The sequence below is a fragment of the Sander vitreus genome, chromosome 17 (genome assembly GCF_031162955.1).
Source record: "Sander vitreus isolate 19-12246 chromosome 17, sanVit1, whole genome shotgun sequence".
Classification (NCBI taxonomy): Eukaryota; Metazoa; Chordata; class Actinopteri; order Perciformes; family Percidae; genus Sander; species Sander vitreus.
Window position 1 is genome coordinate 18370545 of NC_135871.1, and position 15387 is coordinate 18385931.

The window sequence follows — 15387 nt, forward strand, 5'->3', positions numbered from 1 at the left end:
GAAGGGATACAGTTATGGTCTATGTTGGAAGGGATACAGCTACAGCTATGGTTGACGTTAGAAGGGATACATATAGTACCTAAGTCCTGGTGTGGTGGTGCCAGTTGTTGCAGACGGTGTGTGATTAGCGCGAAAATGGATGCTGAGGAGGTGAAACAGAGGCTGACCTCTGGAAGACTTAGATAGTCCTGCTTCTAGCTCAAAAACCCTAACTCCTAAATCGCTTAATGTTTAAAGGTACAATTTGTTTGAGTGAACAAATTTTTCCACCACATGTCAAACCCAGAGAAATCTGTTATTTTATTTCTGACACGGGACATTTCCTTTAGTCGCCTGTCAGTGGCATCATATAACCTTTCACCTTCTAGTGACTCATTGTCACAAGTTGCAGGGAATGGAGGACCCAAATGCAGAGAGCAGGCGGAAGTTTGTTGTTTGAGGATTTATTTCACAAACAAAACTGAAGTACATACCAAAAGAGTCCAGAAAGCAAAAACTAATTCCAGAACAATAGAACAAGATTTCAAAAACTGGGACTCAGAGACAGAAGGTAGACTAACGTAAGACGAACACACTCACAGAACACACAGCAACAGAATACAATGACCTAACAACAGCCACGGGAAAACTAAAGACAGGAAGTAAAACCAGACAAGACCAGACAGAAAACCAGACTACCAAAATAAAACAGGAAACAGAACATATACAGAAACATACAACCATGACACTCATAATGGTAATACTTTAAAAAAAGTATGTGAACCCTTGAGTTAATGACCTCAAAAAAGCTAAATGGAGTCAGGTTTTAGCACACCTGAGGCCTGTACTACGAAGCGAGATTTGGCGTTAACAGCTAACTTCAGGTTCAACCCAGGGTTTTCTGTACTACGAAGGTGGATCACTTGTGATCGGGTTCAATCGCCGTGGTAACTTATGCTGAATGCCTAACCTGGTTGGGAGCAGGTTAAGTTGGAGATCAGAGATCAACCGGTGTAAAAGCACCGCCTACTGACCAATCAATACTCGATTGATAACGGCGTCACCGATCAGGCGGAGCTCGGTGCGCAGAGAGAGAGAGAGAGAGAGAGAGAGAGAGAGAGAGAGAGAGAGAGAGAGAGAGAGAGAGAGAGAGAGAGAGGTGCGCACATAAAAGTTAAAACATTTAGAGACCGACAATCCCGTTAGCATTCCCTGATGTGTATATTTATGAAATATATAGATTGTAATGGGAGGGAATTACATATCGGCTCGGCTTCTTGAGCCGTGTGTTGCCAATGCGCACATCAGTTTAAAATTTGTTTTTATATATTTTATTTGCTCTCACGATGGCTTCCCACTGCCAGGGTTGCAACTGAAATACTAGGCTAAAGCAACGACAGTTTAGGGAAAGTGCACAAGTGTAATTATGGTCAGATCTTGGTCCTGACTGATGGGGAAGTGATATTAATAAGTGTTGTGATGTACACATCTACAGCGTCGGCTATTTTTTTGCCAGCTTTCCTTCCTGTTTTAGGAAGCAGCGACTGTATTGCGTTTTGCCTGCAAAACCGTGTCTGTGTTATTCATATTTATGTAGAATTATAATTTCCTCTTCTTATGTAAAATATGCGGCTCTGGTAGATGTTTGCGACTGGTTGTGCTGTGCAAACACCGCCTCTTTTATGTGAACACGCGCGCCGCTGGACTGGGAAACCCTGGGTTGACTGAACTAGTTGATAACCAGCGTCGTGATACAGCTTATGTGGGACCGCGGGCGTTAGGTTAGGTGAAGCTGGGTAACTGAAAGAAATCCAGGACATGTTGATCTTGATTCGTAGTACAGGCCTCTGGAGTCTCGTTAAGATAATGAGTTTGGAGGTGTGGACTACAGCTACTTTGACTGATAAAAACCCCTCAAACTTTTGGAGTTTGCTCTGCACAAGAAGAACATGCTTATGTGAGCCATGCCTCGCCAAAAAGAGCTTTCAGGGGATCTACGCTCAAGAATTGTTGATTTACATAAAGTTGGCAAGGGTTACAAAGTTATTTCAAAGACTTTAGAAATTCACCAGTCTACAGTTAGGCAAACAATCTACAAATGGAGACACTTTGGGACTGTTGCTACTCTACCAAAAAGTGGGCGCCCAGTCAAAATGACACCAAGAGCACAACAAAGACTCATCAATGAGATCAAGAAACAATTCATTGGAACTGGCTAACATCTCTGCTCATGAGTCTCCAATACGTAAAACATTGAACAAGCAGGGTATCTACGGCAGGACACCACGAAGGAAACCACTTCTTACTAAAAAGAACATTGCTGCACGCCTACAGTTTGCAAAAGAGCACATTGACACTCCACAGCGGTATTGGCAAAATGTTTTGTGGACTGATGAAACTAAGATTGAACTATTTGGAAATATCACACAGCACTACATCTGGCGTAGAACATCATGGCACGGCATATCATCATGAAAACATCATCCCAACTGTAAAGTACGGTGGAGGAAACCTCATGATTTGGGCCTGCTTTGCTGCATCAGGGCTTGGCCAGCTTGGAATCATTGAGGGGAAGATGAATTTCCAAGTATATCAGACAATTCTTCAGGATAATGTGAGAATGTCTGTATGTCAGCTGAAACTGTGTAGAAGGTGGGTGATGCAACAGGGCAACGACCCAAAACACCGGAGCAAGTCCACAACAGAATGGCTTCAGAAAAATAAAATCCGCCTTTTGGAGTGGCCAAGTCAGAGCCCAGACCTCAACCCAATAGAGATGCTATGGATTGACTTGAAGAGGGCCATACACAAGAGACGTCCAAAGAATATGACAGAGCTAAAGCAGGTCTGCCAGGAAGAATTGGCTAAGATTCCTCCTCAACGATGTGCAGGTCTGATCCACAGCTACAGGAAGCGCCTGGTTGAGGTTATTGCTGCCAAGGGGGGGTCAACCACTTATTAATTCTAAGGGTTCACTTGCTTTTTCCACTGCCATTTTGAATGTTGAATGAGTGTGTTCAATAAAGACATGAAAGGTGAAGATCAGATGACATTTTATGACAAATTTATTCAGAAAACAATGAAATTCCAAAAAGGAGAGTCTTGCTTCCATCAGCTGAAAACAATTTAAAACATTTAGATAGTACCTTTCATGGTTTTTTAGTCACACAGGAATTTATATAGTGAGGAAAGTGTCGTCTTGTGAAATACACAAAAGTTCACATTTCACAAATGAATTGAAGTGATATACAGTGCTGAGAACAACAAACAGAAAAAAAGTCCAAAGTGTATTGAATTGCAAAATAACTATCTGCAGTATTTTGAGATCCATAGCTTCAGCAAATAAAAAGAACAAACTCGTCTAAACTATTGGGTCAGCGTTGGTGCCTTTTTATACAGGAGATCTTTGTCCTGGGACTCTACTGTGGACTGTCTACTGTGACTTCTAATGATTTAATCTCATATATTTTTTAAGTAATACATTATTAACACTAACTTGTTGATATGGTTGTCTATCTTACAAAATGCCCCTGCTTTTGCAATACACCTGAAAAATCAATAAGTTGAGCCTCCCTCTCAAAGGTTAAGCAAACAGACGGTACTGTACAAATAGGACTGACACAGACACATTCAGTGGATTTACATTAAAGCTATTCAACCTTTCTTTAACAAAGCCCAGAGGCCAGAACATAATGGCTACAGGTATCAAAATATTTGTTTGCACTGGACTTGCTGTTGTACTTACAGGTATGAGATGGCGGTGCTGTGTGTAATCTGGCATGTGACAGATTTCTGCGATTGGTGGTAACGGTAGCTGCTGTTCTGTTTCTCGCCGGTCAGGTGTGGGAAAGTCTGCCTTTATTGGGAAGAGCCACAGCGAAGGGAAGGACAATCCTGTGCTGCAGTATGTTGTTAACAACTCACTGAGAGAGCACCCAGTCCTCACCAAACTCAGACTGGTAAGAGAACCAACAAGCCGTCGTACACTAGAGTCTCATGCTGAAATATTGATTTCATAACATTAGAAACTTTTCTTATTCTAATTCCCTTGTTACTTGTTTTAGCAAGACACCCCTGCATTGTTCACAGGTGTTTCAGTACGATGCTGCTCGGCCTCTAAACATGTCCACCAAAAGATCACGTTACATCCAAGTTGTTATCTTTAAATTTGTTTCCTCTGAAATTCAGTTCAGGATTATTTTGATCACCTTTAACTTAGCATGGACAGGTGCCTGTCGACATTGATCAGCATGCTAAAGCCACCAGCAGGTTATTTACGTCAGACGATGGCCAGTTGGTCATCCGGAGCTTCAGGCTAAAAACTAAAGATGATATGTGGATTTGAAGTTGTTTTGCTTCTAAACTTTGGATCAAACTTTGGAACTGGATACTTTTATAAAGTAGCTGAAGGTACAACTGCTTAGAACTGCAAATGTTAAGTTTGTGTTGTGTATGACATTTAAATTATATTATCTTCACCTACTATATAAGTACAATACAGTTATAATAATAAAGAATACATAATCACTGTATATAAATTCAGGCTCGTGTAGACCACTAGAGGGAGGCACAGTGTCAGAAGAACACTACACAGCTAAAAAGGAGTACCAAGCAATGTTTATCCATTTATTCAGACAACATAATGATATAAATGTTTTGATATTTTCATTACAGAGAACCCTTGAAGACCCCTGGAACATAATGATGGTTGCCAGTGAACAAGCCCAGTTTATGGCAAATCTAATTAGACTGATAAATGCAACAAAAGCTATTGAAATTGGTGAGATTATGAGAGATCAAATAGAAGACTTTGGAAGCAAAAACGGGCCAAAATAATTGGATTTTTAAAAGCAACTGCATACCTGATTGTGCATTCAAACCACTGCTGAAAGGTAAAAGAAATTCAGCACTAAAATATTTTACTCTGAAAGCCATATTTCTGATTATAATTGACAAAACATTTTATTTTGAATTTTGGTATGAGACTTTAACTGCTCCAATTTGAGCAGCTGCATTTTGTAATTGTATTATTAGGTCTGAAAATGGCCAGTTGAGTTAAATATGGTGTTTTCAAAAGGTTATTTAAAAGCTTTGAATTGCACAACCTGAAATAGCTGGGAATTTTAAATAACGGAATACAAACCACATTCATTTTGATAGATGCTGTTTCACTGCTATGAATTTAGCGGTGTTCAAATTTCAACAGTAAGTATTGATTCAATTGTATATTATAAATAGCTGTTCGGTTGCTTATCCATACACAGCTTGTCTTTGCTTTCTTATAGAGGACACTCTTATCTTTTAATCACCTTTAAAGGAGTGAAAATCTGATTCTGATGTGATTCAGTTATACCATTATATTTATTCTGCAGGAATGTACACAGGGTACAACACACTGAGCATGGCTTTGGCCATGCCAGAGAATGGAAGTGTGGTAGCTTGTGAAATAGAGGACACCTACGTGGACATTGCAAAACCGTTTTTTAAAGAGGTGAGATCATTTCTTTCTGAACAGCATGGCTTAAGTTGTCTACACAATATAAAAGAAAATACTGTATCAAATTAGGATTTGTTCATTAAACCTTTCATCTTAACACAGTACAGGTTGCATTACACAACCTGGCACTTGTGTAACATTTTAATTTGGCATTTTGCAAGTTTAGTAAGATTGATTGGTGCTTCTGTCAGAGCAAAATTGTGCAGCAGACAGCACACTGTACATCCTGCACCATCAACCTTCTGTCAGTATGTCTTCACTAAATGCTGCCGGCTGGAAAGTAAAAAAGGTGTCTGCTCAGGAAACTGTGGCACGTAAAGATGCAGAGCCAAGCAGTGAAATCAATTCCTGTTTTAGCCTTCCCTAACATTCTCTTTAAAAAAACAATTAAAGACCCTTGCACAACTCTCATACAGTTTAACCTTTTCTCTAGGCTGGAGTTGAAAATAAGATAGATGTACGCCATCAAATAGCCATGAAGACACTAAGTAAGTGCTTTTATAAATCTCAGTCATGCTTTCTGATAAAGATGGACTCTGTTATTCTTATTAATTTTCATCTCTGTTTCATCAGGTGACCTGATTGCAGCCGGGGAAGCTGGAACATATGACTTTGTGTTTATCGACGCTGATAAATTCAACTATGACAGATACTACGAGAAGTCCCTTGAGCTCATACGAACAGGGGGAATCATCGCGATTGACAATGTAAGTACACTTTACACAAGCAGGATCTGTCATGCTGTGTTAAGAGGTGTACAGCATGTTTGGACTGTGAACAGAATGAAACAGCACTGTTGTTACTGTTTTCGAAGGTGCTGTGGAGCGGAAAGGTACTGAATCCTGCTCCCAATGACCTCACATCCCAGGCTCTGGATGGCCTCAATAAGAAGCTACACAAGGACCAGAGGATTGATCTGAGTATGCTCATTATGGGCGACGGACTGACCATTGTCATTAAACGCTAAATGGTGCATTCGTTTTGATATTAAATATAAATGTGTAGCAGTACTACGTTGCCTTCTGTACTCTATTGTCAGCTAAAACAATCATCCGTTGAATGTCTTTTCTACAGCAGATTAAAAATTACAATTTCCTCCCAGAAATCATAAAAGAGCAATAAATAAAACAAATATACAGTTTCATTCAAATGTAATCATTCCAAAATCAACAAATACCACAGTGCTACAGCTCAGGAACAGATAAACATAAAAAATAAAATTGTGGTTTTCTTTGTAACAGAACATGAAACATCTCATTTTGTTTTAAGGCTGATATGATCGGCTCTATTTGTAGCTACATTACACTGGGGCCACAGCAGCTCACACATCAAAGTATTAAATTATGCAAGTGGAATAAAGCCAGGGGAAAAATAAAGTCAAGCTCTTTATAGTGAGATGAACACAGCATCCTTGATTTGTGTATGTGGTTTTACTGCTTTACTAAGTGTCTTAAATTGCTGTTTTCATATGCATGACACGTTTTTTTATTAGACTTTAGAGCTGGGTTTGAAATGGTAAAACATTAACTACAGCTCAAATGTAAAACATTATTGCTCTAGTACTAGCTGAAGGCAAGCAGGACTCTCCTTTCTTTAGAGATGTCTGCAGAGCACAACCAAGAGGGACATTGTTCAAGTCTACACTGGCCTGAGGTGTTGCTGATGAAATAGCAACAAGAACAAAATAAAAACACAATTTTATGATTTCAATGAACATGTAATGAGATTCACATTACACAGACAAACACAAATACACAAATAATAGGTTATACTAAGTTTATGTCTAGTCTTTTGGCCTTAATATCATTATTTCATGAGTTTGAGAGGAAAATTACAGTCTATGTGTTGGTATTAAATTAAAACACAAAACAGTGGTGGGAGAAGTACTCAGATCATTTAAGTAAAAGTAGGAATACTACAGTGTAGAAATATTTTTTTTATAAGTAAAAGTCACAAACAGGTTGAGCATCCGAGGATATATTGCTGTGGTAGAGGTATACTCATTATGTGGAAATACTACAGTGTAGGATTATTCCTTTACATGTAAACGTCATGCATACTAAATGCTACACAAAACTGAAGTATCATCAGCCAGATGTAGGTCTTCTTAAAGTAGATGTATGTGGAGTAAAAATAGATGAAGGCTGTAGATAGTTTTTCTGTGCAAAATGTAGTGGAGTAGAAGTCTAAAGTAAAATCAAATTTAAACACTGAAGAACAAGTACCTCAATATTGTACCTAAGTACTTGAGTACATGTAGGCTGCTTACATTTCCAGTTACATTCCACCACTGAAAACAAATACCGATAATGACGCTGAAGAGGGATTTTTGAGGAGAGAAAAATGAACAATCCAGTTACTTGATTTCAAGTTTTTCCTCTGGATCTAGATGCCAATCTGATTTTAACACAACACTATGAAAGGTGTGAGTTGAAATCTGTTAGTTAACTAGTTAGTGCCTGTAAAGGACGGGCAAGTGGCGTGTAAATGACGTCACCTGCTAAAAGCATTAAAGCAGGTTGATCGTGAAACTGTGGACTGGTATTAATTAAGGAGTTTAACACCAACGTAAACGCTCTAATACACATAATAATAATAATAATAATAATAATAATAATAATAATAATAATAATAATGCACAGAGGTTCATTGTTTTGGGACTGACTGACATCTGACATTCTAAAACACTTAACGTGGTTTAATGTACCTAAACAACGATCAATCATCACCAAATTTCTCATGGCCATATCTTGTCATGAACACTAAGCTTGTCAAAAAAACTAAACCAAAATCCAACGATTATAGAAGTTATCTCACATTAACATTTTCTGCTTCATTAGAGCCTATTGTAAGGAAAAAGCTTAACGTGGTTTAATGTACCTAAACAGCGATCAATCATCACCAAAATTCTCTCTCATATTGCTCCTCATAACCACTGAAATCTTTTTTATTGGACATTGGCTATTCGACACATTCGAAAAATCTATTACGCTGCCTGACCTTTTGACCTATTCATGTCAAACCACTTTTGGTGAACTCAGCTAACCCCCCTACATATTGCACAAAGCTTCTTTTCTCAAAAAACCATCCTTTGATTTTTTTAAAATATTTTTTTATTATTTTTATTATTTTATTTTATCTTTGTAGACCCAATTTGACTCATGCAAAAGATGGTTCCAAGATCTCTGCACTCCAGCAACCGGAATGGTACATGTTCCAGAAGAATTGTTTCAATGTACACTGTGTGAAAAACAATAAATAACTAGAACTGCAAGCAGTTATGACAGGGTCATGAGTAGCCTCCGACGACCCGGGGAGCGCGCGAAAGTGGGACCCAAAGCGTAACGGTGAGGAGGCAAACGTCAGTAAATATCGACATGTGTGAGCCGCAAGGTCTGTGGTACGTTGCCGTTGCAAATATCCCATTAACATTGATTGAGTAGAAGGGCCGAAAATGGTCTACGTTGGCTACAGCGCTCCTTAATAGAGGAGACACACCAGCCCGATAATCAGCCGTCGGACCATTTGGCGAGGTCGGTGACTCGAGTCTGTTCGGTGTGTCCCGTGCCGTCGGCCTTCATTTGGGCCGACCCGACATGTTCAGTCTGGAGACAGGGCAGTCGGGACTCGCCCGGAAATGGGGAGCGGATGAGCCGCTCAAAGGAAGGATCTTTTAAACTGACCTTTGTCGATCTGAAATGAAGACAGATTCAGAAACTGCACGGCCTATTTCTTGCTTAAAATGTTGTCAGAACCACGTTTAGGTGAACTATTTTAGTACAATATGAGATCGTATTCTGAACAAACCGCCATGACAGTCTGGCTGTGAATTTCCGGAGAAAAAAGAACCATGTGACGCATTCGTCCAATCAGCTGCCGGTTTTCATTTTCTGGGAAATAATCAGACTGTTAATGGAAACAATACAGAGCAGCGCCGCCTGCTGCTATGGAGACGTATTACATTTCGCGCAGAGCATACGCTCAAGTCGGCGGCGCCTCAGTGTGTTCTGAGGCACTTTTTGGACCTCGGGGACCCGACTGATCAGTCCGACTGCCATTTCTGCCGACGGTCGGCCGTCTGGTTGGTGTGTCAGGGCCTTAATGGCCGATCTTCAGAAAATGTGTGGGGGACCCCCAGAGGGTCATGGCAAACTAGGATCTAAAGTTTTGTGTTGGTAGCATTTATTTTGGTTGAGATATGTCAAAGTTGGTGTTTTCATAGTTACCTACACAAATTAGTTTGTGCGTAATTTGCACAATTTTTGTCTAATAAAAATTCTATAAAATTAAAGGATGGGTTTTTTTGAGAAAAGAAGCTTTGTGCAATGTGTAGGGGGGTTAGCTGAGTTCACCAAAAGTGGTTTGACATGAATAGGTCAAAAGGTCAGGCCGCATAATAGATTTATAGCATTTTTTAATATTAAAAAATATTTTAAAAATCAAAGGATCTTTTTTTTAAAAAAAGAAGCTTTGTGTTATGTGTAGGGGGGTTAGCTGAGTTCATCAGAAGTATTTTGACATGAATAGGTCAAAATGACAAACCGCATAATAGATTTTTCGAATGTGTCGAATAGCCAATGTCCAACATAAAACCGACTTTGGGTTAGATTTTTTTGACAATTTTCAGTGGTTATGAGGAGCAATATGAGAGAGAATTTTGGTGATGATTGATCGCTGTTTAGGTACATTAAACCACGTTAAGCTTTTTCACGTTAAGCTTTCCCCCTTAATGGAGCAGAAACGTCAGCTAACGTCCATAATAAAAAGGACTTTGGGTTAGATTTTTGACAGTTTTCAGTGGTTATGAGGAGCAATATGATAGAGAATTTTGGTGATGATTGGTCGTTGTTTAGGTACATTAAACCACGTTAAGCTTTTTCCTTACAATATAGGCTCTAATGAAGCAGAAAACGTTAATGTGAGATAACTTCTATAATCGTTGGATTTCGGTTTAGTTTTTTTGACAAGCTTAGTGTTCATGACAAGATATGGCCATGAGAAATTTTGGTGATGATTGATCGTTGTTTAGGTAGGCTACATTAAACCACGTTAAGCTTTTTCACGTTAAGCGTTTTAGAATGTCCCCCAGTTAATCACCACGTCACTGCTGTCTGCGACAAAACGTAGAGTAAGCTGATGCTACACTTTTTCAGCTCCGCGGACTGCTCCGTTCTGCATGCCGAGCGGATGGAGACGGTTATAAAAAGCCCGCATGGAGCGTCTCTGCACCGGAGATTCACCACGACAGCCTGAGTCACAACATGGATAACCGATTCCTCTTTCCGCACAGAAACACTCAAGATGAGTATTTACAGTATAAGCCAAAACGTTCGGCATTAGATGCCAGCGTCGTGTCCACGGGCATGAATTTGACTAAAACTGGGCAGTTTAATGAGAAAGAATTGATGCATGGCTTGAACGATCGTCTTGCAGGATTCATAGAGAAGGTGCACCATCTGGAGTATCAGAATCAACTGCTGGAGAGAGAAATCGGGGAGATCAGAGGTAAAGCGAAACCCGCATCTGGTCTGGAGAAAGAGTATGGACCAGAGCTCAGGAAACTGAGACAGCTGGTTCAGGACATTACTCATCAGAAGCATCAGATTGAAATCGAACATCAGAATTTAGAGGAAGAAGTGTCCAACCTGAGAAGACAACATGAACAGGAGGCGCGTAGCAGATCGGATGCAGAGAGCAACATTGTGCTCCTCAACAAGGACATCAGTGACGCGTATCAGGCTAAACTACAGCTGGACAAGAAAGCACAGGCTCTCGTGGATGAAATCCACTTCCTGAAGAGAAACCATGAGGCCGAGGTGTCAGAGATGTCTGACCAAATCCAGGGCGCGCAGGTGACTGTCAAGGCGCATGAATTTGGCAACCCTAGCGTCACTGCGGCACTGCGGGACATCAGGGCACAGCTGGAAGGCCACACTGTGTCCGACGTCCAGCAAATGGGAGAAACTTTCCGATCTCAGTTTGCAAGATTAACGGAAGCAGCTGAGAGCAAGAGAGCGGCGTTAAAAGCGACCCAGCAAGAGATCCAGGAGCACAGGAGGCGCCTGCAGGCCAAGAACATCGAACTGGACTGCGCTAAAGGCACCAGGGAAGCGCTGGAGAAGCAACTTCATGACGTTGAGGATCGCCACAAGGAAGAAATGATTCATTACCAGGTGAGACTGGGAGTTTGTGTAAGACCACGGGTTAATAAAGCTGTGTTCAGTGTTCAGATGGTGTCCAGTAACAGATGTTCTCTCCTCTCTTTCTCCAGAACACAATCAAAGAACTTGAAAATGAGCTCATAAATTGCAAATTCGATATGTCTGGTTACCTGCGGGAATACCAGGACCTGTTAAATGTGAAGATGGCTTTGGATGTGGAGATACTGTCTTACAGGTAAGGTGCGCTGAATCCTTCAAGGTAAAAAATAGTAAAAGAATGACAGCACTCGTTGTTATTATCAAGGCAAGTGTTTTTGGAGTAAAAGGATGATTAAAAATCAGTTTTTTCTTCGTTTTTCTTAATCATCTTCATCCATTAAGAATGCTGCATTTAGGCTACAATTCAAATAAACAAAGTGCAGTGTCTAATGCAAACAATCACAATGTTACAATATGGGTATCACTGAAATTCTCAAAAACAATAATAATATATAATTACCTTGCATTTTGTTGAGAGAAATCAAATATGACAACAAAGAAAAAAAAAAACTCTTACAAAAAGTCTCTAGTTTATATTTATTTTATAAGGCCAACACCATTTAGTAGGTTTTTGCACCTGTCTCAAATATTTATCATTAATGAGGATTAAAATGAATTCCGTATTGAAATCTGTGTCTCCTGTTTTGCAGGAAACTTCTCTGCGGTGAGGAGGCTCGGCTATCTGCAATGACAGACAGCCACGTCTCCCTGCCCTACATCTACCACCAGTCCCCCGTTTACACCCTGCCCTGCCTCAGCCGCCCGGGAGGCTCACACAGACGAGCTGAGCCCCAGTACAAGTTCGTAGAGGAGATCATAACGGAGACCACCAGGGAAATTGAGATGTCAGAGTTTGAAGAGACAGGATCGGAGGAGACAGAGGTGGGAAAAGATGAGCAGGAGTGTGCCAAAAGAGATAGAGGGGGCAGTGAGGAAGAAAATGATAATAAAGACAGTCGAGAGGACGAAGGTGAGCAGATGTCTGATAGTGAGCAGAATCAAGCAGCATCAGTAGGAAATTTAGTGAACGGAGGTGATGATGGCAGTCCTGGTGAGGTGGATGATAGTGAAAAAGGACAAAAAGGTAAAGAAGAGTCAGATGAGGCTGAAGCAGCTGGCAATGAAAGGGACAGTGACATAGATAGAAATACTCAAAGCAGAGTTTTATTGAGTGAGAGCCTTGATGAGGAAGGAAATGGACATCAAAAAGTAGCTGAAAACGCAGTAGAAGAGAAAGAAGCTCCAGTGACAATGGCAGCAGTTGAGAAAGATCTCTCTTCAAAACCAGATGAGTTAAAGCCAGAGGTCCCTGTAGAGGATGAACTTCTGAAACAATCTGATGACGGTAAAAACGGAGATGCTGAGAAAGATAGTTTTATCTCAGCTCAAGTGAAGAAGCCTGTTGACGAGACCTCGGCCCAAGTGTCTAAAGAATCAGACAAAACTCAAGAGCTAAGCAGTGTTCAAGTGCAAGACAAAGTTCCTGCTTTAGAAATAACTAATTTTACAGGAGAGACAAAAAGCACTCTGTCCGTAGAGACAGAGGAGCTTTCAGAAAAGGCTCAAGTATCACTCAAGAGTGAGGAAAAGGAGAACAGTCATAAAGAGCCAAAGGAAATCAGTAAATCTGAAGCTGCAAAAGATGAGGCTAAAGTAGCAAAAGGCATTCAAGATGCTAGACATGATAGAAATACAGGTAAAGATAAAGAGTCTTCTCTTATATCTGATGTGAAAAGTATTCCTGAGGAGAATGATCAAAAGCCAAAAAGTGGGGAAAAACCCCAAACAGTCCAAACTGTCTTACCAAGGGAAAAGACAACTGTCAATGCAGAAATCAAAGAGCTGCATCAGGGGCTACCAGAAGGAAGTCAGGATCAGAAATCAAAGCTGTCTGAAGTTTCAGAGAAAATAAAGGATCCTCAAGGTAAAACTGAGAAGGTGGAGAGTAGTAAGTCAAAGAAATAAGAGGGAAGTGCAGTAAAAGCCAAACAGAGGGAATATCTGCAGAGGTATAGGAAGCGAGGATAAGACCACCTTAAATTTAATGAGACAGCAGTTGAGAAGCATTTACATAAATATACATATCAGGGATGGCGAAGCGGAAAATAGTAAATGGCTTAACTAATGCAGATGCAAATCCAAAGCATAAGCTGAGCCAAGCAAAGAGAAGGAAGCTGTAATTTCTCTTCAGAATGACCATTTGAAAAGGAGAGAGCACGATTCTTTTAATGTTCGCAAACAGCTTTGCCTTTGATCGTTTGACTCATGTAATCATGGATGTAAAAGATGCAGTTACATTTACAATTGTTACTTTGCAATCTGTTTTGCTTTGGTATGTGCTGACAAATAAATGCAATATCCAAAAAGAAATCCTCTGAATATTTTTGCTGGCCACCACACCAAATACTATTGTGGATAAATGTCTTATGTTTCTGCAAAGGACAATTCAATATGTCTGCTTACGGTGACATGCTGTTTCTGATTGATCCAGCATAGAGGATTTCCCCTCTCGTTGAGAAACCACTCCACTTACTGCAGTTTTGCCACTGAAACCTCCATCCATCAGATGTTGAGACCAACTGCTAAGGGTTGCTGTAGATCAATATCAGACCATTGGGTTAATATAAAAACAATAATTTTACAGTGCCATTCCACACAAAAAATTGACAGTAAATCAAACTTTCTGCTCCCATGTACACAACGTGCAGGCTTCACTCTGGGTGGCTACGGCTTGGCCACTGCAACAAGACTCAAGGGCACCATACATAGATGGACAACTGATTTCATCTACCGTTTTTCCTGTAACCTTGTAATGTTCAGTTTGTGGGTAAAATAATCAAGTCTTGTAGCGGCAGACATGATGATCTTTGTGCCATTAGAGGGCAGGACAAGTCACTCACCTGGGCATATAAAAAATGGTGAGCCCATCTCAACTATGACTGCCGTTCAAATGTATAAATCTAGAAAAGGGGGTGATGTGTGAGGCTAAAAGTAGATCATTGTTCTACTTAAAGGTCCCATGGCATGGAAATTTCACTTTATGAGGTTTTTTAACATTAATATGAGTTCCCCCAGCCTGCCTATGGTCCCCCAGTGGCTAGAAATGGCGATAGGTGTAAACCGAGCCCTGGGTATCCTCCTCTGCCTTTGAGAAAATGAAAGCTCAGGTTGGCTGATCTGGAATCTTCCCTATATGATGTCATAAGGAGCAAGGTTACCTCATCTCTTCTGAAGGTCTCCTTACTACCAATGAAGGACCAATTGCTCACGGTACCTTATTTCTTGTTAGATTGTTTATTGTCCAGATCTCTTAAACACTTGTTTTGCTGTGTTTTAAGAAAATGTCCCAGAAAACTGCTTAAATTGAGGCGTCGCCTGAAATACAGACTGCTGTGCTCTTCCATTATAAAAAACTGGATAGTCTGAATATACAGTATGACTAGCTTTTTTAACAAGTTTGCAGGATTGTTTTTAACATGCTTTCACATTTTCTTTTTGGTGTGTGCATTAGAGCTGGGCAATATATCAATATTGTGATATGAGACTAGATATTGTCTTAGATTTTGGATATCATAATATGACATAAGTGGTGTCTTTTCCTGGTTTTAAAGGCTGCATTACAGTAAAGTTGTCATTTTCTGAACTTACCAGACTGTTGTTAACTGTTCTATTATTTGCTTTTACCCACTTAGTAATTATATCCACATTACT

General features: G+C 40.2%; 1 protein-coding gene across 1 annotated transcript; it reads left to right on the top strand.

Annotated features, from left to right (window-relative positions):
• Positions 1 to 3671: 3671 nt before the first annotated feature.
• On the top strand, positions 3672 to 6443 carry comtd1a (catechol-O-methyltransferase domain containing 1a). The gene is made up of 7 exons (XM_078273720.1): positions 3672 to 3726; positions 3820 to 3938; positions 4654 to 4759; positions 5352 to 5470; positions 5910 to 5964; positions 6050 to 6183; positions 6291 to 6443. Exons 1-7 carry the CDS (start codon positions 3672 to 3674, stop codon positions 6441 to 6443), a joined length of 741 nt encoding a protein of 246 aa, XP_078129846.1.
• Positions 6444 to 15387: the final 8944 nt, after the last annotated feature.